The 22,640-nt window shown below is 45.7% G+C and overlaps 1 protein-coding gene across 2 annotated transcripts in view; it reads left to right on the top strand.

The window, feature by feature from the left end:
- Nucleotides 1–22,640, top strand: part of SDF4 (stromal cell derived factor 4) — a 56,482-nt gene that overhangs the window by 19,365 nt on the left and 14,477 nt on the right. For both annotated transcript variants that reach the window (XM_073656816.1, XM_073656817.1), the window contains exons 3-4: nt 7,560–7,696; nt 13,697–13,810. In XM_073656816.1, coding sequence (XP_073512917.1) covers nt 7,560–7,696; nt 13,697–13,810 — 251 coding nt within the window. The remainder of the gene's footprint in view (nt 1–7,559; nt 7,697–13,696; nt 13,811–22,640) is intronic.

Here is a 22,640-nt window from a genome sequence, read left to right as displayed (position 1 = left end):
GATTTATATTTTCGGCAGGTATCAAGTGGCAAGACATGGCATGGGTGAGGAGCTGAGCCCTCCCCACATGGCAGGTGCTGGTTGTGATATACAGCTGACAGTTATTAAAAGCACATCCAATTGAAAGAGTGTTTTCAGTGGGGAAGCACAAGGCTCTGTCCTGGCCCCAGTGTTGTTCAACATTTTTATAAATTATCTAGATAAGGGAACTAATCAAATTTGCAAATGATGCAAAGCTAGGAGGAATAACTAAAGCCCCCGTCTCACATAGCGATATCGCTGCTGAGTCACGGTTTTGGTGACTCACCAGCGACCTCACCAGCGATGTCGCTATGTGTGACACTTTGCAACGATCAGGCCCCTGCTGTGAGGTCGCTGATCGCTGCAAAGTGTCCTGGACCATTTTTTGGTCGTTGGCCTCCCGCTGGCCAGCACACCTCGCTGTGTGTGACCAGCGGGACCAACGATCTGGCTGGTAACTATGGTAAACATCGGGTTACTAGGGGCACGCGCGCACTTAGTAACCCGCTGTTTACCATGGATACCACTCTGCTACGGTGCTCGGAGGCTCCCGCGCACCGTAGCAGAGTGGTATCCATGGTAAACAGCGGGTTACTAGGGGCACACGCGCACTTAGTAACCCGATGTTTACCATAGTTACCAGCCTGCTCCTGCTTGCAGCAGGCTGGTAACTGGAGCAGGACATCGTGGAACGATTCTTTCCACGATATCGCTGCTCCCCTGATCGCTGGTGAGCCTGCCTGTTTGACAGCTCACCAGCGATGTATTAGCGATGCAGCAACGATCCCTGACAGGTCGTATCGTTGTCGGGATCGCTGCTGCATCGCTTAGTGTGACGGGGCCTTAACACTAGAGAAGATAAAGGATTCAGAAGGATCTAGATAAGCTTGAACAATGGGCAGCGACTAAGAGAATGGTATTTAACAGGGAGAAATGCAAGATTCTGCATCTGAGCAAGAAAAAAGATAATGCCATCTATGGAAGGAATAGAACTAAGCAACAGCAGGTGTGAAAAAGACTTGGGTATAGTAATAGATCACAGACTGCACATGAGTCAACAGTGTGATGCAGCAGCAAAAAAGGCAAACACAGTTCTGGGATGTATTAAGAGAAGCAAAGAGTCTAGATCACGTGAAGTAATTCTCCCCCTCTACTCCTCCTTGGTCAGATCTCATCTGGTATACTGTGTCCAGTTCTGGGCACCACATTTTAAAAAAGATATAGAAAAACTGGAGCAAGTTCAGAGAAGAGCTACCAGGATGGTGAGCAGACTGAAAACTATGTCCTATGAGGAACGGTTAAAGGATCTGGGAATGTTTAGTTTGCAAGAAAGAAGGCTAAGAGGAGACTTAATATCTGAAGGGCTGTCACAGTGTAGAGGGATCATCCTTATTCTCATTTGCACATGGAAATACAAGAAGCAATGGGATGAAACTGAAAGGGAGAAGATACAGATTAGATATTAGAAAAATCTTTTTGACGGTGAGGGCGATCAATGAGTGGAACAGGCGGCCACGAGAGGTGGTGAGTTCTCCTTCAATGGAAGCCTTCAAACAGAGATTGGACAGACATCTGTCTGAAATGGTTTAGTGAATCCTGCATTGAGCAGGGGGTTGGACACGATGACCTTGAAGGTCCCCTCCAACTCTGACATTCTATCATTCTATGAAGCGACCAGAGCAAGCTCCGATCACTTCTGTTTAATCACTGACAGTAGCGTTTAAACGGTGCAGTCCCATGTGGGTCGTCCACTTGATTGCTTATGGGTTCACCTATATTGGTAATGTCGCAATCCCCAGCCTGCGGGCTAAGCTTATAGGGGATGATAATTTGTGCTATATACTGCAATACTACGGTATCCCAGTCTATAGTGGAAATGATCGCAGGTTCTAGTACCCTACGGGGACTGACAAATACTGTAAAAAGTAAGAAAAAGATATATAGAAGTTTTAACAATGATACCTGACCATCATGCATGTGCCCCAGCACATACTCAGTCCTATACCAATGTGTCCCCACATGATGCCTGGATCATCAAGTGAAAAAGGAGCGAGGAGGACATCTTCACGTGCCCCCTAGTCACCCAGCAGCACCACCATTGTTATCACACAGAGCTCAGCGATCAGTGAGAAATCTCCGCCGCATCCAAGGTACTGAGAATCTTTTAGTAGAATTGCCAACAGGTAAAACCCCGACAATTGATTATTGACTGTACGATAACCTCCTCGTACAGAAAGTGTCGTCATTCTGAGAAATCCAAGCCTACATAGTCGGTAATGATGGCTTACTTCAGTCTTCCTGTTGGATTTGACATTTCTTGTGGCTCTTTTACAAGAAATCTTTTTTTTTTTTTTCTTTTTTCTTTTTTTTTTTTATCATCGAGGCAGCCTAAAAACATGAAACGTGACTGGTTATTGTGGTTACTGAAAAGTCGCCCACGCGATTCGTGAAGGTGCAGATCTGTTACCGTATGTGCTGAGCCCTGCATAGAGTCCTGATGGGAACACAGCCATGTCTATGGGAAAGGTCCACTACCGCTGAGCATGCAAAAGGCAAGCACTCAATTGAAGAAAAATGAAAAAAAAAAAAATTATGGATCTTTGAAAATGGTGACACACACTTTTCTATACATATTTTTTTCACTTATTTAATTAAATGATACAAATTATACTAGTTTTATATCACTGTGACCTAAAGACTTATATTGCCAGGTAACTTTTACCATTTTGCCCACTTCAAATTTTTTTTCTTCCCCGAGTTTAAGTACATAACATAGTAAACCGAACGGTGTCTTTCCTAATTACAGCTTGTCAAGCAACAAAAACAAGCCCTCTTTGGCTCATGTTGAAGGAAAAAAAATAAAGCTTTGGCTCTTGAAAGAAGGTGTCTAAGGGGTAAATTTTCTCCTTGTGTAGAGTGACAAGCCAGGCTTGGCATGCCGGAGTGAAGAGACTTAAAGGCCATACATGCTCATCTGGGAATTTAAATATGTAAATTGAGATTCTGTTTTTTTTTTTTTTCCCAAAGTCATATGGACAAAAAGGGTCGATATTGACTTTTAGATTTGCTGCTTCCAATAGGTGGCTCTTGGAAGAAAAAAGCAAATATGTAAAAATGAGTATTTGTTGGTCAGGAAATGGTTTATAAATATTTTATTTAAAGTGTTGTCTTCTCTGATAATGATGAGATGAACTCCCTGGCGATCGGTGGTAATTACAAGAGGCGGTCACCTGCGGTGTATGGTATGGTGGCTCCCAGTGTAGCGACACATGGAAGGTTGAGGAGTGTTTGCAGTAGGACTCATCTGTGTTCAATTTTGCATGACATTTACTTCAAATAAAAATGAAAACATTTTTCCCCAAAAAAATAAATGAATAAAATGACAGCAGATATAATGTTTATCTGGTAAACCAGTACTATGTTACAGAAGCAGACATGCCGGCAGCTTAGGTGGGAGGAACATGTGTCCTTCTGACTTTCACGCAGCGCTCTACTGCTGCTCACCATGTCTGTCGGGGGTGATATCTGGTTTTGTCATAAAAAGGGGTCAGCGCGTTACATGTGGTTTCCTGGAGAGAGCACACCTTCATTACCGCACGTGAAGCCGGCAGGACATGTGGTTTTCACTGATTCTTCAGACTCTTTACAGTAAAGTGAGACCGAAACAGAACAAACGCTGTGAGGTGCGTCGCTCACTTTACTCAATGTGCTGAAATCTTTTATCAAACTTGTAGATTAGAAGCGAAGTTTTAGTCGCTAATAATGTGACCGTTCCATGAGAATTGGGAGTGGTAGCGTCTGTGACCACCGCTCCGTTCACTCCTACGGGAGTGGCAGCGTCTGTGACCACCGCTCCGTTCACTCCTACGGGAGTGGTAGCGTCTGTGACCACTGCTCCGTTCACTCCTGCGGGAGTGGTAGCGGCTGTGACCACTGCTCCGTTCACTCCTGCGGGAGTGGTAGCGGCTGTGACCACCGCTCCGTTCACTCCTGCGGGAGTGGTAGCGGCTGTGACCATCGCTCCGTTCACTCCTACGCGAGTGTGACAACTGTCCCCATAGATGTTGTGCAAGTGTGACCATGCTTTATTACTACAGCTCCATTCATTGGACCATTTTTATGATTGGTGAGGGTCACAGACTCAGACTGATCGTACATTTAACATCAAGGTGATAGTGCTATCGCTCCCCAAAAATATGGCATAGCTTACTGATTGATGGCGGTCTGACCGTTGGGACAATTAGTGATTCCGGGATCGTTCCTCTGAAGCTCCGTCTTGGGCAGAGATGAGCATGCTCGGCCTCTGCTTCATTCATTGACTGCCTTGAAAGTACAGTACATCGATCCGCTATTTCCATCAATAAATGTAGTAAAGGCTGAGCGTGCGCAGCACTTCAAGCTCCATTCATAGCCCCGTGCTCGGGGCTCCTGAACCCTGATCTCTGAGAGTCCCAGCTGTTGGACCCCCATCGGTAAGCAATCAATCTTTTATCCTAAGGGTGTAATAATCGACTTCTATCAATAGCGTTGAGTGAATCTCCATGTCATGCACTGCCCCGTCATGCCTTGTGCTAGGTAGTGTTTCTTAAAGGGGTTGTCCCAACCTTACTTTGCAATGTGCTAGGAATAACCAGAATTTATTCAACACAGTGGACTTCTAATTCTATTGCCCAGAGCTTGTTGCTTAGGTTTGTGCAGCCTACTGTCCTTTGCAAGGAGAACAGCGCTTGCAAGTTCTTTTCTATAGAGCTGGCAAGCGCTGTTCTGAACCTGGCGGAATCACACTCCTCCAATTGCTGAAGAGACATAGCTGTCCCTGCTTCCGGCATGGAAGAGCGCACAGTTCGGGACAGTGGCACCGCCATCCCACGGGTCAGAACGGTCAATCATCATTTTCCTTGTCGAACAGGGGAGCAGTGAACATGAGAACAACCCTTTAAATTGTCTCGTTCGCAAAATCTTCCCTGTATTTCATTTGTTAGCCCAGCTGTTGGGGCACCAGAACTTCTCCTCGTATTTTACTTGGTGTCAGACAAAGCTATGGAGGACTGTCTCCTTACATCGGGGGATTGGACACAATGACTCTGGAGGTCTTTCAAACCCTCACGTTCTATGGTTCCTCGTCTCACCAGTTCTTTGCACACTTTTGTGTTCTCTCTTCGCTGTCACTCTGATCTATCTATTTGGAAGGTACCGATACTGTGAAGTAGCACCCCTCACATTCCAATGTCCATCCTTTCAAGGAGATTTCCACTACTTTGGAAAAGATGGGGGAAGATGTAATACTTTCACTGTAATTCACTGGTCCTGGTAGAGACCACCGATTGATCGCTTCCTGACCACCAGTCATCAGACCCTGCAGTCAATCGGTTGTCCTGAGAAGTCAGATGGCTGATGATTGGAACATTATCCCTTTCGGGCCTGGCAGCGCTGGAGCAGAGGTGGTAAGTATTACTTCTATCTAAGGGTCCCAATCCTTGGTTTTGTTTTTTTTTTCTAAAACTGTGGAAAGCCCTTTTAAGACCTCCATTCACTTCAATGTATCCTATCATCGATAAGTGAATGTAACCATAATTATAACTTTATTGTAAACAATACAAATTTAATTTTAGTACAAAAATAATTCAAAGAAATTAAGCGACAGTTCTTCTTTTGCCGCGTTTGCATCCTGCTGAGCCGATATCAGATTTGGGGAAAGAACAGTGTGCGTAACGGGTGCCCACACAACCCCACTGTCTATTCTGGGAGGCAAAAGCTTCCACCACCAGCAAATGTCAGAGAATGTCACCTGCTGTGCGGAGACTGAGCGCTGAGAGCTTCCGCTGTGCAGGGCGCGGACCGTACAGACTGATCAGAGGAAGAGCATTCACATGTTAATCTGCTGTGAAGCTCTTGTCTAACCTCAAGAATTTGGTTTATTTTGTGTGTGGGAACCGTAGTGGGGTCTGTGATAGTCGTGTTCTACAAATTGATGACGCCGTCTTTTTTAGCACAGTAAATATTTACATAAAAATCTTCATTCTTCTTGCACTTTTTCCCCTGTGACTATTGTGAAGAGTTTCTACTGTACGTCCTAGATCAGGACGGCCATCAAGTTCTGCTCCCGGGGACGCTGGTAGTGCAGATGTACCAGTCACATATCAGAAGACTGCAGGCGGCTCATTGTCGGGGTGTGTTACCTTGTATGTCTACCTTCATAGATGATACAGCCATGGTCACTGGGCTGTTATAGTTATGCCCTATCCACAGGGAAGATGAAAGTGACTAGATCAGTGACCACTGAGACCCCCACTGGTCTCCAGTATGAACGGAAATGCGGCAGTGCCCGTGCTCTTCAACTTCATTAGTGCAAGATATTCGAGCACTGCACTCCGGGGTCTCTGCCAATCAGTGGGGGTTAAGAAGTCAGATCCCTGCCAATCTAATAATCATTACCTATTCTGTGGAACACCCCTGTAATTTCACCAATAATTAGCCTGAAATACCTTTTCAAAGGGGTCTTCCACTGTTATGATATTGATGACTTGTGCTTCGAATAGGTTATCGGTATCAGACTGGTGGAGGCCCAACACCTGTTCTCAGCTCCCATGGTGGCCAGATGTAAAACTGTGAGGGGCGGTCTCCTGCCAGGCTCCAGAGGGGCGGTCTCCTGCCAGGCTCCTGACATTTCTGTTTTAGTTACTACCCCATAAAATAACAACGTTTGGGCATTTTTTCTTAGGACTTTGCATTGTGCTGTGCTTTCATTATTCCTCCTGGAAATAAATAAATTGAGAATTCTTCTCATCCCTCTTGTCAATGTGTGTCCCTGAGACTGTTACCAAGGGACTGATTACTCCAATTTGACTGTGAAATGCTGGACAATGTCTTATTAAAGGCGTTGACCACTACTAGGACAACCCCATCTCAATCTGAATCTTTGCCTCCTTTAAAAATTACACTTACAGTATATTCGCCTCAGCTGCCATTCCAGGGGTGGCTGCACTCGCGGTCCCTGGGCTCACATCACATTGTCACGTAAGCCCTGCACCCAATAAGCGCTGGCATCACTGTCCTCACCTTCAGACAAATCGAGCATTAAGAGGAAGTCAGAGAGAAGCCGCGGCCCTGACTTCCTGTTGATGTCCAATACATCCAAAGTCGGGAAGAGTGAAGCCGACGCTAATGGGGCGCAGGGCTCGTGTGACGTCACAACCTCACGTGAGTCCCGGGAACACAAGTATCAAAACCGCTGGAACGACGCCGGCACCGGAGGCGAGTATAGGTGTTTTTATTTTAACGGGGGACAAACTTTCAGATTGAGATGGGGTTGTCCTAGCAGTGGACAACTCCTTTTAATAGCACCAACTTGCTGCACAAAATAATAATAAAAATGCGTAATTGCCTCCCGGACTGGCACAACTCCCCCGATCTCTCTGTTGTCACAAAACATTATTTCACGTGACAGCTGCAGCCAATCTGTCCAACTCATCTGGTGCTAAGGAGCCCTCTTCTAATACAGTGTATGGTAGTTCTCATATTTTCTTCTTCCTTTAAAGGGTGGACATGAATAAGGACAAACAGATCAGCGCTCCGGAAATGCAGCGGTGGATCATGGAGAAGACCGAAGAACATTTTCAAGAGGCCGTAAAGGAGAATAAACTTCATTTCCGGGCTGTGGACCCAGATGGTGACGGTAAGTAATGACCTTCTCATGGCGAAAGCTGCATCCCTTTTCAGTAAAGTCATTATGGAAGGTAACCTGTAAAATCTCATAATTAGTGGCGTCGCCATAATATAGCACTGAGGTGCGGCTAGACTATTAAGGCCAAGATAATTAGAAAGATAGCCCAAGTACTACAAGTTGAGTGTGGGTAAGGGAACAAAATCCCCCCCGACACTCTCAAATACCGACTCCAAGGCAACATTTTTTTACTAAGAGAAAAACAGAGTCATCCTGGTTTAAAAAAGAACACATATTTTATTAACAATTAGTTAAGACAAGTGTCGTAATCAAAAAAGAGAAATTAGTAAAGAGCAAGTAGAAAGCAAGGTGAACAATGAGATATCCAAATAAGCCCAAAACAGACCTGCCTCAATATTAGATGCTCAGAGAATAGACACAACTCTTATGACTGAAAAAAAGGGTTTTTCCATCAAAGTAGAAAAACCGCTGCACCTAAAATTCTCAACCAATACAGTGAAAATTGTATGAATAATGAGCTTATAATTTATCTCAATGAAATATCAAAATTGGTGAGCTGTCATTAAGTAGAGCACCTAGTGGCGCACTGTGGTATATTGAGAAGAGAGCACAAGCATCAAAGACAAGCCCATCAATTAAAGTGCAGCGTGCATATTAATATAAAATATAGATTTGGACAAATGGACGAGCATCTCCATACATTCCCTCCTTTCCCCCGATCCCCCACTCCTACAGAATGAAAGGAGAGGAGAGTAACCTCTCAAGCATATTGAGATAAAGTGCCAGAAGGGGCATGTCACTCAAGATGGCAGTGGGGGGGATATCGTTCTTACCAGGGGTGGTGGTGGGCAGTCAGTGGGCTTAAAGGACAAACCACATGCGTCCCCGACGCGCGTTTCGCGGCAGCTGAGGCCGCTTTCTCAAGGGGCGGTAACAGTAATGGGAAGCAAATACCCTTTTTGAATCATTAGCGCCGGTCACGTGGCCAATCACGTGACCGGTCTCATGTGTGATGGAGGCGTGCACTGGTGCCCTAGCGACGCGAAGCTGGCGCATGCGCCCGCCACAACCCGCGCCAGACCACGCCCCCAAGCCGTCAGGACACCACCGCGCACGCGCGGGCACGCCGCTCAAAGAGCGGAGGTGCCCGACCGCGCGCGGACGCCACACAGACAGCCGGAGGCGCGCCCAACAGGAGAGAGGCCGGCGCATGCGCACCACGTCCCAGGGCAGCAGTGCACGCATAAAAGGTACATATACACAGAGGCTGAGGAGGACAGAGCAGGAATTAAACAGGGAATATCATATTATGACAGCATATCCATGACAATTTGTCCATCAGGCCCTTTTCTTTGTCTTTTTCCATATTTCTGTCTTCCCATCCTTAATTACTATGGAACATCTGCATCGCACAATCATTTTGAGTAAATAAAGATTGATCCAATAAGGTGCAAAGAAAGGAGTTATGTTATTGTCTGAAAAAAAGCTGAAAAATATATACAGTTAAAAACAAGAATTAAATTAAAACCAAAACAAAAAAACACCACAAAAATAACCCCAGACTACGCATATATGTCCCTCGAACACAGTGAGGGTAACAAGGAGAGGGTCATTGTATGAATTAAAGTTAACCAAAAATAACCCAACATCACAAAAAGGAGGAAAAAGAGAGGGACTCGTTTAGTCCACGGGGCGACAATGTCCCAAGTGTCACTATCCACTTAGCTTCAACCTGCGCCAAAACCTTTTTGACATTGCCGCCCCGTGCACCCAACCGTATCACGTCTATCCCCCGCACTTTGAAACAGCGGGGGTCGCAATTGTGGACAGTCCTAAAGTGCCTAGGAATACTTTTAAGTTCATTAACATTGGTCGCCGTCCTGGCCGCACCAATGTCGCGCACATGCTCACGCACACGTATTCTCAGTTCCCTAGATGTAAGTCCAATATAGATTAAAGGGCAATCGCACATGGCATAATAGATGACATTGCTAGTGCCACATGAAATGTAGTGTCTTATTTTAAAGAGTCTGTTGCCATCTGAGGACGTGAACGTGTTGCAGCGCGCGACATTGGTGCAGGCAAGACAACGACCGCAGGGAAAAGTTCCAAGGGTCGGTCCACGAGAGCCAAAAAGATTTGGTTGTGTCGGAACGTAGTGGCTCGACACTAAAAGGTCTTTAAGATTTTTGGCCCGTCTCGGTGTCATGAGGGGACGATCCCCAAGAATTGGTCCCAGGGAGGGGTCGGTTGCCAAAATGCCCCAATGCTTGGTCATAATCCTCCTCATATTTTCCCACTCATGGTTGTAATTAGAAATATACCGAATTTTTACTTGTCCGGTCTCCGATTCTTTAATAACGTTTGAATATAATAAGTTGTTACGTGGGGTCCGTCTGGCCCTATCATATCCATGCTTGATACATCTGTTGCTGTACCCTCGTTGTTTAAATCTGAGCCTCAGGTCAACGGCCTGACGCTCAAATCTAAGGTCAGAGGAGCAGATCCGCCTCGCCCTCAGGAACTGCCCGACGGGGACGGCCCTTATAGTGGTAGGATGGTGTGCCGTATCGGCGTGTATTAGGGCATTAACTGACGTAGACTTCCTAAAAATGTCGGTCTGGAGGCACCTCCCACCATCAACCTCCAGCTCGACATCCAGGAAGTCAATTTTAGTGGTGTGATATCTGTATGTCAGTTTGATGCCCCATGTATTCTGGTTCAATTGAGCCATAAATTCATCGAGCTGTTGCACCGTCCCTCGCCAGAAAAACAAAATATCATCAATATAGCGGAGCCAGCATAAAATTTGGTCCGTGGCCCCCGCGCCCTCATCGCTGAAAATGTATCTCTCCCATGCCCCTAGGAAAAGGTTAGCGTACGAGGGCGCGCAGGCCGCCCCCATCGCTGTGCCCCGCCTTTGCAGATATACTGCATCTTTAAACAAAAAATAATTATGGGTCAGGACAAATTGCAAGAGCTCGATGATAAACCCACACAAAGGGCCGCCCAGGTCGGACGCCCCGAGGAAAAGGCGGACCGACTCCAGACCAGTGGTATGCTCAATGCTGGTGTACAGACTTTCCACATCTGCTGTAACAAGCAATATCCCACTATCCAAAAGGACGCCATCGACCCGCGTAAGGACGTCCGCCGTGTCCCTGATATATGAGGGCAGGGTCTCAACAATTGGCTTCAAATAAAAGTCGATAAATCTGCATATAGGTTCACATAGGCCACCCAGACCTGACACGATCGGACGTCCCGGCGGGTCGACAGGGTCCTTATGAATCTTTGGTAAAAGGTAAAAGGTCGGTGTTTTTGGAAAACGGACAGTCAAGGCCTCCACCGTTTTCTTATCTATAATCCCACCCTCACAGGCATTGGCCAAAATCATCTGGAGTGCTGCGGAGAAGGAGGTGGTAGGATTGTAACAGAGTTTAGAGTAGGTATTAGCATTCTTTAGTTGTCGGAATGCTTCTTTCTCATATTTCGTGCAAGGCCAAATCACAATATTTCCCCCTTTGTCTGCTGCCTTGATTACAATGTCACTATAAGACTGCAAAGTACTAATTGCTTTCCGTTGAGATGCTGTAAGGTTATCAAATCTCCTGGAGGTAGACAACCTTCCAAAGTCCTCAGATACAAGCCTAGAAAAGATTTCCACAGCCGGGCACAAAGACAAAGGGGGAAAGCGTGTAGATTTAGGTCTTGCACATGGGGGTAACCCACCTCGTTGGAAAGATCCTTGCTCCTGCAACAGTTCCTCCAAATTTGAAATTGCCTCCTGCTCCGCAGGACTCCAGGATTCACAGGGTGCCATGCTCCTAGAGTGTAATTTATGGAGGATGAGTTTGCGTGTAAAAAGGTGAAGGTCCTTCAAAGCTGTAAAATAATTAAAGCCATTAGTGGGGGAGAAAGACAATCCCTTGCTCAAAACCTCCAACTGCTCTGCAGAGAGAACATGAGAGGACAAATTGACAACCTGTAGCTCTCCCCGGGACCCACTCACCCGTTGTTGCGATGGACCTTTGTTTTTACTAGTCTGTCGAGTCTGGACCCTTCTAGGATTTTGTCCCAGAGCATTCGCACTGTCCACAAATTGCGTTTTTTCGTGAGGGTCCTCCACAGACGTAGTGGATGACATAGACGTTGATCTTGATCTGGAAAAAGAGCCTCCTCTCTGTTGAGGGCGAGACCGTCTATTTGAATGTCCCCATTTGTACATACATTGTAATTGTTTGTCTTGTAAGTCACGTGAAAATTTCTTGGATTTAAACGTCTGGACCTCATTAGCCAATTCCTGAGCTAGAATTTCAATGTCTTCATTGAATTTTTTTAAAGACTCATTGGACATCTCCTTCTTCAGTATGAGCTGTAATTGCTCAATTTCGGTCTCAATCGATGTTAGAGATTTCAAAGACAGAAATATGGAAAAAGACAAAGAAAAGGGCCTGATGGACAAATTGTCATGGATATGCTGTCATAATATGATATTCCCTGTTTAATTCCTGCTCTGTCCTCCTCAGCCTCTGTGTATATGTACCTTTTATGCGTGCACTGCTGCCCTGGGACGTGGTGCGCATGCGCCGGCCTCTCTCCTGTTGGGCGCGCCTCCGGCTGTCTGTGTGGCGTCCGCGCGCGGTCGGGCACCTCCGCTCTTTGAGCGGCGTGCCCGCGCGTGCGCGGTGGTGTCCTGACGGCTTGGGGGCGTGGTCTGGCGCGGGTTGTGGCGGGCGCATGCGCCAGCTTCGCGTCGCTAGGGCACCAGTGCACGCCTCCATCACACATGAGACCGGTCACGTGATTGGCCACGTGACCGGCGCTAATGATTCAAAAAGGGTGTTTGCTTCCCATTACTGTTACCGCCCCTTGAGAAAGCGGCCTCAGCTGCCGCGAAACGCGCGTCGGGGACGCATGTGGTTTGTCCTTTAAGCCCACTGACTGCCCACCACCACCCCTGGTAAGAACGATATCCCCCCCACTGCCATCTTGAGTGACATGCCCCTTCTGGCACTTTATCTCAATATGCTTGAGAGGTTACTCTCCTCTCCTTTCATTCTGTAGGAGTGGGGGATCGGGGGAAAGGAGGGAATGTATGGAGATGCTCGTCCATTTGTCCAAATCTATATTTTATATTAATATGCACGCTGCACTTTAATTGATGGGCTTGTCTTTGATGCTTGTGCTCTCTTCTCAATATACCACAGTGCGCCACTAGGTGCTCTACTTAATGACAGCTCACCAATTTTGATATTTCATTGAGATAAATTATAAGCTCATTATTCATACAATTTTCACTGTATTGGTTGAGAATTTTAGGTGCAGCGGTTTTTCTACTTTGATGGAAAAACCCTTTTTTTCAGTCATAAGAGTTGTGTCTATTCTCTGAGCATCTAATATTGAGGCAGGTCTGTTTTGGGCTTATTTGGATATCTCATTGTTCACCTTGCTTTCTACTTGCTCTTTACTAATTTCTCTTTTTTGATTACGACACTTGTCTTAACTAATTGTTAATAAAATATGTGTTCTTTTTTAAACCAGGATGACTCTGTTTTTCTCTTAGTAAAAAAATATTAAGGCCAAGATGTTTGTATCGAAATTTCCATATTCAGGTAGTAAGCTTCTGACAGGAGAGTGCACCAGAGCGTAAAGCACTCCGACGTTCTCCCACATCCTTCCTCTACATCCTGATTTACGGACATTGTGCCTAAATCTGGCACATAATCTTGTTTTCTATTTTCTTAGATGATCACATTGATGACTACCATGATCTTACCCCATTCTGGTGGCTGTTTGTGTCCTCTTTAGACGTATATCCTAAATGGACAATGTTCTATAGTGCCATGGATGTCCTCGATGAAGGCATCTTGAGCTGAACCACATAGGTTTTAGTGCCTTGGAGAGGATCTAACACTAATCCCGTCTTTTTTATAAACTTTTGACATTTACAGTTCTTAATGTAGGATTTAATGTGTTTCCTTAATGCAGGACATGTGTCATGGGACGAGTACAAGATCAAGTTCTTGGCCAGCAAGGGCTTCAATGAAAAGGAGGTGGCAGAGAAAGTGAAGAACAATGAGGAGCTGAAGGTTGATGAAGAAAGTAAGTTTCACATCAAGTTTACACTTTTTATCATGTATGATCACTTCAACAGACCATTGTGCAGCACTACACTTGATGTCTGTTTTTACATATACGCCATTTGTTTGTTTTTCAAGGGAAAAAGTCTTTATTTTGTACTTTTCCATTTTTTATTATTTTTTTAATGAAGATTATGCTTGAAGAAAACAAAAGATCAACATATTCTAAAAAAAAAAGAAAAAAAAAAAAAATTAAATGAAAAATGCTTGACATTTCTGCCATTAATGTAAAAAAAAGTAAGTTTTAAGTAAACATAAAGTAATTATCAAACTTCAGATCGTCTCATACTTCACGTTACAGATGAATTCTTCATCTCCACCCAAATCTTTTTCAAGCTGTTGCTTGTTTTCAAAGTCCATTGACAAAAGATTGATCGGGGGAATTTTTCTTATTTTTGGAAACTAGCTGTCACCCAAAGAAGCTTCCTTTCCCTGTGCAGGACTCTCACTATAAACGAGTTGGCGTCGGCTCTGTTTCATTCTCAGTCACTTTGACATGAGGGTAACAACTAAGGTACCAGCCAAAATCTTTACAGCTGCAGGTTAAAAGGAAAGAAAAAATAATAATTCACCCTGTGTTCAAAGTAGAGGGGGACCAGAGGGGCACATGCACTGGGCGTATGAGAAGGAGCTGTCCCTATGTAGCTTTAAATGGGGGGGGGGGTGTAACAACTTTTTTTTATATATTGAATTTACGGGTTGGCCATAAAAAAAAAAAAAAAAAATTCTTTGAAGTGGAGGGTGCACTTCAATATTACTATATATTTTTATATTGCTGATGACCTGCCAACTCCAGTTACAGGGGAAATTCAGCTTCCTGCCTGCAGAGATGATCTGGGTCTGTTTGGGGCCCATTGGGTCTGTTTAGGGCCCATTGGGTCTGTTTGAGGCCCATTGGCTCCTGCACCTTCACAGAATCCAGCGATCATAGGATGGGTAATATTGCTTCCTGAACTATGTACACAGCACTCTTTCAGGATTATGGGGCCAATGCATTAAGGCTGGCATTGCACACTCCAGTCTTAATGAAGGGCTCGCTGGAGTACGGTGCACCAAATTCATTAAACACCTTTTAATGAATTTGGCACACCTTCTTAGTGGTGTGCACCTTGCTAGAAATGCTGCTTCAGTCAGAACTGTAGTAGCATTTCTGGTGTCCAAAACTCCAACACTTCTGCTGAATTTGATGGGCAGGCGTGTCCACGCCCCATCTCAGCCTTGCTCCTTCCCAACCTTGCCAAAATGGCTGCTTCAAACTGCATTGCTCACAAAATTTGAAACTTTTCAATGTGTTTTACACTCTGGCAAAAACAATTTTGATAAATCAGTCCCTATGTATACAGCAATCTGGAAGGAAAAGACTATGATCAGCTATCTCTGCCTTCTCACTATTTGTCTCTAAAGCTACGTTCCCATGATGAATTTTTGGTTAGTTTTCTATGCTGCATATTTTTGAAAAAATGCAAGTAACCGCTTTTAATTAGTGGGTGCAGAAATGGTACAGAAAATCTGCAACGACAAAAGCTTATCGTGGGAATGTAGCCTAACAGCAGCCGGACAATCTCCGTTCAGCTGCTGACTCTGCACTGATGATCTATAACTTGCTTGCAGAGTCAAATGTGGACCGGCCCAATGTCTTAAGATGTTTTGTGGTTGGCAAGTAATTCAACTGAATTTCTAAGAGAGTAACTGCTTTTTTTATTTATTTATTTTTATATACAAGTTATAGTGACTCGTCAGAAATTTGAACAGGGGAGATCCCGTTGCTAAGACCCCCACTGATAAATGTGATCATCTCTACTCTGCAGATGGGGTAATTGTGTACCAGCTCGTCCTCCGCCCCGCGCCCCCCCCCCCACCCCCTCCTATCGCGGCCTCTCTAAGGAGGGCCAAGTAGAGATGAACAGTGTAAGTAGCATGACGTTCCCCCTGAGCGCTACTCCGCCTTGATTTCAGTGATTAGTTGGGAGCCGCCACATCCAGATCTTCACCCATAATAACTTCGGCCTTGCTAAAAGTTTTATGTATTGCAAAAAAAATCTTTTTTTTTTTTTTTTTTTTTTTCCCTTTTTTTTTTTTTTTTTTTTTAAGAGGAGGACTTGATCAGGCCTCTTTACACACAGGATGTGGGGAGATGATGATACCAGCAGCAATATTCTCTGAACCCTGCGCTTCTGACATGTTACTGGTAGCGAGTTCATTTCTTTCTTTCTGTTTTTTATTTTTTTTGGTAATTGATACGACTATTCTGTTTTTACTCAGCCTACATGACTGTTAGATTAGTCAGCTCTGTAATAACAGGTGTAATGTCTGATCAGCGCCATATTAACCCCAGGTCATCTGTACTGAACTGTCCAGGATTATGGCCACACTGCTGCTGACCACCAAACGTAACCACCAACTCTGGAAGAAAGCAGCCATGTTCTTGTAAACCCGGACAATCCCGGGTCATAACGTGACCAGGACAGATTCTCATATTATGTCATCTTCTAAGAATTCACGCCGTAGTCTATGAAACCAAGAAAAGATCACGAGGCCACAAAGAATTGATACAGAAAGTAGATGAGGAGAATTTTACGGGTTTTCATAACACAATGAATAGAAACCTCCATTCTAAAATTATTAGTTGGTTCTTGAAGGGGACATTTGAGGACATAAGTTAATATTAATAAAGTGTTACACATATACAGGGTGGTCCAAAAGTTGGTGGACAGAAAGTGTAATAAGGTTATGAAGGGGGGAGATTTATCAAACATGGTGTAAAGTGAAACTGGCTCAGTTGCCCTTAGCAACCAATCAGATTCCACTTTTTATTCCGCACAGACTCTTTGGAAAATGAAAGGTGGAATCTGATTGGTTGCTAAGGGCAACTGAGCCAGTTTCACAGATCTAGTTTTCACAGATAGATCTCCCCCAATCTGTTAACTTTTCAGATAATTCAGATAACACATAATGGCAAATAATTTAAATACAGATCAAAGAAAATGGATTTTAACAGAGTATTGGAAATCTCAAAATGCTGAAACCGTTAGAGCTAATTGGGTTGAAACATTTGGTACTCAAGCCCCAAAGAGACAAACCATTTGTGACAAATTCAATGCCACTGGCTCAATCCTTAATGCTCCAAAAACTGGTCGACCCAAAACAGTCTGTGCAGAAGATAATAAACAACTTGTTGCTGAAACATTTGTCCAAAAAAGTCCCCCAGAAGAGCCTCTTTGGAATTGGGAATTTCACGAGCTTCTATCATGCGAATCCTGAAATCTATTGGGTGGAAAGCTTATCGTCCACGTCTAATTCATGGTTTATGGAGGATGATCCAGACAGGCGGCTGCAATTTAGTGAGATTATGCTTAACGAAATTGAAGAAAATCCAGTAATTTTAGATAACATTATGTGGAGTGATGAAGCTTCTTTCAAATTATCCGGCCGTATTAACAGACATAATTGTATTTACTGGTATAATGAGAACATGCATTTAACATTAGAGCAACAACTAAATGAGCCTGGTGTCAATGTTTGGGGTGGTATTTCAAGTTTTGGTGTTTTAAGACCAATATTTTTTGATGCAACAGTCACTGGAGATAAGTATCTCGAAATTCTAATGAATCAAATTGTTCCCCAGTTACAGCAACAGCCTAATTCAAATTACCTTTATTTCCAACAAGATGGGGCCCCTCCACATTATTCAATAGTAGTCCGCCTTTTGCTTTGATGACTGCTTTGCACACTCTTGGCATTCTCTTGATGAGCTTCAAGAGGTAGTCACCGCAAATGGTTTTCACTTCACAGGTGTGCCCTGTCAGGTTTAATAAGTGGGATTTCTTGCCTTATAAATGGGGTTGGGACCATCAGTTGTGTTGTGCAGAAGTCAGGTGGATACACAGCTGATAGTCCTACTGAATAGACTGTTAGAATTTGTATTGTTGGAAGACCATTTCCGGTGACTACCTCTTGAAGCTCATCAAGAGAATGCCAAGAGTATGCAAAGCAGTCATCAAAGCAAAAAGTGGCTACTTTGAAGAACCTAGAATATAAGACATATTTTCAGTTGTTTCACACTTTTTTGTTAAGTATATAATTCCACATGTGGTAATTCATAGTTTTGATGCCTTCAGTGTGAATGTACAATTTTCACAGTCATGAAAATACAGAAAAATCTTTAAATGACAAGGTGTGTCCAAACTTTTGGTCTGTACTATATAGATAGATAGCTAAAAATCAATTTAGCTGGTTTTATTTTTTAAAAATGTGGTTTTATTAAAAAAACATATACATTATATATACACACATACATTATATTATATATGTTTTTTTTGTTTTTTTTACTAAAACCACATTTTTAAAAAAATAAAAAAAATAAAGCCAGCTAATTTGATTTTTAGCACAAAAAAAACAAGTAAAATATATATTCGTGTATTAAAAAAATATATCCAATATACGCATATATATTCTATTTTGTATACTTGTGTTTTGGACTAAAAATTAATTTAGCTGGTTTTTATTTTTCTTAAAAAAAAAAAAAATAAACACTTTTTTGTTAATACCAGCTAAATTGATTTGTAGCCCAAAATACGAGACTAAATAAAAAAAAAAAATATATATATATATAGATATATATATATATATAGATATACATAGATATATATCTTTCTATATATATAATATATATTGGGATTTACTCTGTCGCCTCATTGGGAGACACAGGACCATGGGTGTTATGCTGCTGTCCACTAGGAGGCGACACTATGCATAATCTGAAAAAGATTAACCGTGGCTCCTCCTCTGCAGTATACACCCCTAGACGGCGCCGGCCTTCTCCAGTTTTTGCTTAGTGTCGCATAGGAGGCTCACCTAAAACTTTTACTCCTTTTTCTCAGACTGGATTACAGATGAAGAAAAGTAGGTCTCCTGCGAGACTCCCGGCATGGCTCCTTCCTCTGCCCGCTATTACAGGGTGCACAGTTAAAGTTGAGATGGCTTTTCCCCATGTCGCTCCTTCCCCAGCCCCTCGGGTGCTGGTTCGAAGTCGAGACACCCCCTCCTCCCCCAATTCCTTTTGGTTTCTGGGTTGAGGTCGAGGCGAGGATAAAGCCCCCTGATGGTGACAGCAGCACCCTCCCTAATCCCCCTCTGGGGGGATTAGGTTGAAACGCCTCAGTTAAGGCTTGTACAGGCAGCACTCTGCAGCTCCCAGTAGCCAGCACGCTGCAGCCGAATCCAGGGACCCCAGCCCTGCTGCAGGCTCCTGTCGGGGCCGGGGGGAGTGCAGGCAGGCATGGCACAACACAGGCACAGGTCCCTGCGCCCTGTCTCTGCGGCAGCACCAGCTCTATGGTGCCTCAGGGACTCTTCACAGGGCCCCCCCTTCCGCTTATACTCCCACCGCTATCCTGCCTTTAAATCCGGGGGGGGGGGGGGTCCAGTTCAGATCCGGCCCCCTCCCGGACTTCCGCGCCAGCCTGGAGCCCCTTTGGGCATCAGGCATCTAATTTAGACCGCGGCTCCGGCCTAGCCAAAGCCGCCACCCCCTCTCCGCCCCCCGGATGACAAATATGACACTCTACAGTGTCATAGAAGGGGCGGATCCAGACTGAAAGGGCACGATTTCACAGTAAACTGCCGCCCTTTTCAGGTCTCCGCCCCCCTTCCTTAAACTTTAATCCGGCGGCCATTATCTGCTGCAGGAAAAAGAATTAACCCTGCAGCTACCGGTTGGCAGATACAGACCAGGCCTGCCAGTCTCCGGGGAGGCACAGGACTGTGGATGTTCGGCGCTGGACCTAGAGGCACACTGGTGGGGTAAGATCACAGCTGGAGTTTTTTCCCTCGGCTGTGAATCCTATAAGCTCCTCTGCATAGCCACCCCTGTGCACTATGCCGGGCTCAAGGTCCAAGAGAACCAGGCAGGACTGCTATTATGCACTCTGTACAGCCTGCAGTAATACTCTCCCCGCACTGCCAAGACTGCATCCAGACTGCTGTGCCAAAGCCCCAAGAAGCCCCAGCCAATGCTTCGGTATCTAATGCCACTCCGGAATGGGCCACTCAGATGTCGCAATCTATGACGCAGTCTATAGATAACCTCACCTCCACATTGCTTCAGGCTCTGCAGAGTCATGCCTCGGCTATGAACGCTACCCAGCGCAAACGGAGAGCTCCACTCAGGGACATGACGACACTGGCACATCCACGTCTAGGTCAGGACGCAAGCGGACCCACAGGTCACGTTCATCTGCATCATCCCGTACCACACGGTCATCCCCTTCTAGGGAGAGACACCATAGTCCCAGGTCATCTAGACCATCCCCTGGCAGGGACAGACAATGCAGATCTCCACAGCCATCCCCGACCAGAGAAGGCCTCCGCCCCGGTTCACCCAGCAGGAGACGGCTTAGCGATACACAGGATTCGGAAGACATCTGTGATTCCGACTCAGACAAGGAAACTGAAGGGTCCCTAATCCCAATCCCCCCTAGCAATACAGCGCTAGTTGAGGATGTAATCTGATCCATCCATTCGGTGCTGGACATTTCCGATCCGCCCCCGGAGTCACCAGGACACATCATTTCCTTTTGAAGGAGTTCAGAAGCCGCCTAAGGTCTTCTTTGACCACCCAAAGTTTAAGGCGATCCTTAAAAAGCAGTTCTCACAGCCTGAGAAGTTTACCAATCGCAAATATCTGCAGGCGCGGTACCCCTTCCCACAGGAGGTCACCAAACAATGGACAGATCCACCTGAAGTGGATCCCCCAGTCTCTAGACTAGCAGCACAGTCACTCCTTTCACTGCCAGATATCTCAACCCTTAGGGACGCAGCAGACCGGCAGGTGGAACGCATGGCTCGTTCAACTTTCGAGGCCGCAGGGGCCTCCCTGGCTCCAGCGTTCGCTTCAGTTTGGGCTGCGCAGGCCATCCTAGCTTGGGCCAAAAATTTACAAGCTGGCCTCCAAGTATCTGCTCCTGAGCTGTCGGACCAAGCGGTTCAAATAGCAGTTGTAGCAGATTACATGTTTCATGCAGCTCTGGATTCTGCAAGGGGTGCAGCAGGGATAGTTTCAAACGCCATCACGATTCGGTGTATCCTCTGGCTGCGGGAATTTAAAGCAGACGCAGCCTCAAAGAAGTCCCTCACGCACCTCCTGTACCTCAGTGGTTGTCTCTTTGGTGAACAGTTGGACACGATGATATCCAACGCCACCGGGGGTAAGAGTACCTCTCTCCCCCAAGTGAAGCCCAAACACACTTAAAAGAAGCGTAACCAAACTCTATTCCGATCCTTTCGGAACTCTTCGGGCTGGTCCGTCTCGCGACTAACACAAAATAGCAACCGTGCCCCACGCAGGGACAACTCGCGGTCGTCGCAAAAGTCAGACAAGACCTGGCAGTCAAGAGCAGGCCAGTCAAAGTCCAAAGGAGGAAAATCTCAGATTTCTTCCTCATCATGACTCGCGGACTCCGGAAGACACCCCACCTGTAGGCAGACGTCTTTTGCTCTTTCATCAAGTCTGGCTGCCTATTACAGAAGACAGGTGGGTCAGGGAACTAGTGTCTTCGGGATACAAGATAGAGTTCACTTCCAACCCACCAAACAGACTCTTTCTTTGTGTTCCCCCAAAACCGCCAGCCAAGGCTCATGCCTTCCACCAAGCGGTCTCCTCGCTTCTTCAAGCAGGAGTCATAGTACCGGTCCCCGCGGCCGAGCGCTTCCGAGGGTTCTACTCAAAATGTATTCGTAGTCCCCAAGAAAGGAGGTGGCGTACGGCCCATATTGGACCTAAAACAGCTCAACAAATATGTATGGGTACATCACTTCCGCATGGAGTCCCTTCGGTCCATCATTGCGTCCATGGAGAAGGGAGAATTTCTCGCCTCCAGAGACATACAAGACGCATACCTGCATATACCAATTGCACCCGCCCATCTGAGATTTCTCAGGTTCGCAATCGACCAGGACCACTACCAGTTCGTGGCTCTCCCGTTCGGACTTGCCGCGGCTCCCAGAGGGTTTACCAAAGTCATGGCAGCCACCATGGACGTCCTGCACTCCAGAGGCATAGTAGTCGTTCCATACCTGGACGATCTCCTTATCAAGGCTCCCACCTTCAAGGACTGCAACCTCAGCGTCTCAATCACAATCGACACTCTGAGTCGTCTGGGCTGGTTAGTCAACCTACAAAAGTCATCACCAACCCCGAGTCAGTCTCTGACCTTCCTGGGAATGTTATTCAACACCTTCAGGGGTCTAGTGCTCCTTCCCAAGGATGAGGCACTGCCTCTCCATCTAGGAGTTCGCACCCTCCTCAGCAAACCCCCTCGATCTCTCCGGTTTGCCATGAGAGTACTTGGCAGGAGGGTGGCGGCAATAGAAGCGGTCCCATTTGCCCAGCTTCACCTCAGGCCTCTCCAACTAGCCATCCTCAAGTCATGGGACAGGAACCCTTTTTCTCTCGACAGGGAGTTCCAGCTGACGTTGTCAACCAGGAGGTCCCTGCACTGGTGGCTCAAGCCAACCTCACTAACAAAGGGGAAATCCTTTCTCACGGGTCAATGGAAGGTTCTGACCACCGACGCAAGCCTGACAGGTTGGGGTGCGGTACACCTACACCACAGAGCACAGGGCAAGTGGTCCCCAGCGGAAGCGACCATGCCCATCAACATCTTGGAGATTCGTGCCATCCTCCTGGCGTTGAGAGCCTTCCATCACTTACTGGCAGCCTCTCACATCAGAGTACAGTCGGACAATGCCACGGCTGTGGCATATGTGAATCACCAAGGGGGAACCCGCAGTGC

The sequence above is a fragment of the Phyllobates terribilis genome, unplaced genomic scaffold, assembly GCF_046119375.1.
Source record: "Phyllobates terribilis strain yellow unplaced genomic scaffold, ASM4611937v1 Scaffold_12__6_contigs__length_324123572, whole genome shotgun sequence".
Lineage (NCBI taxonomy): Eukaryota > Metazoa > Chordata > Amphibia > Anura > Dendrobatidae > Phyllobates > Phyllobates terribilis.
Note: the sequence above shows the minus strand (reverse complement) of the source record. Positions and strands in the feature narration are given on the sequence as shown.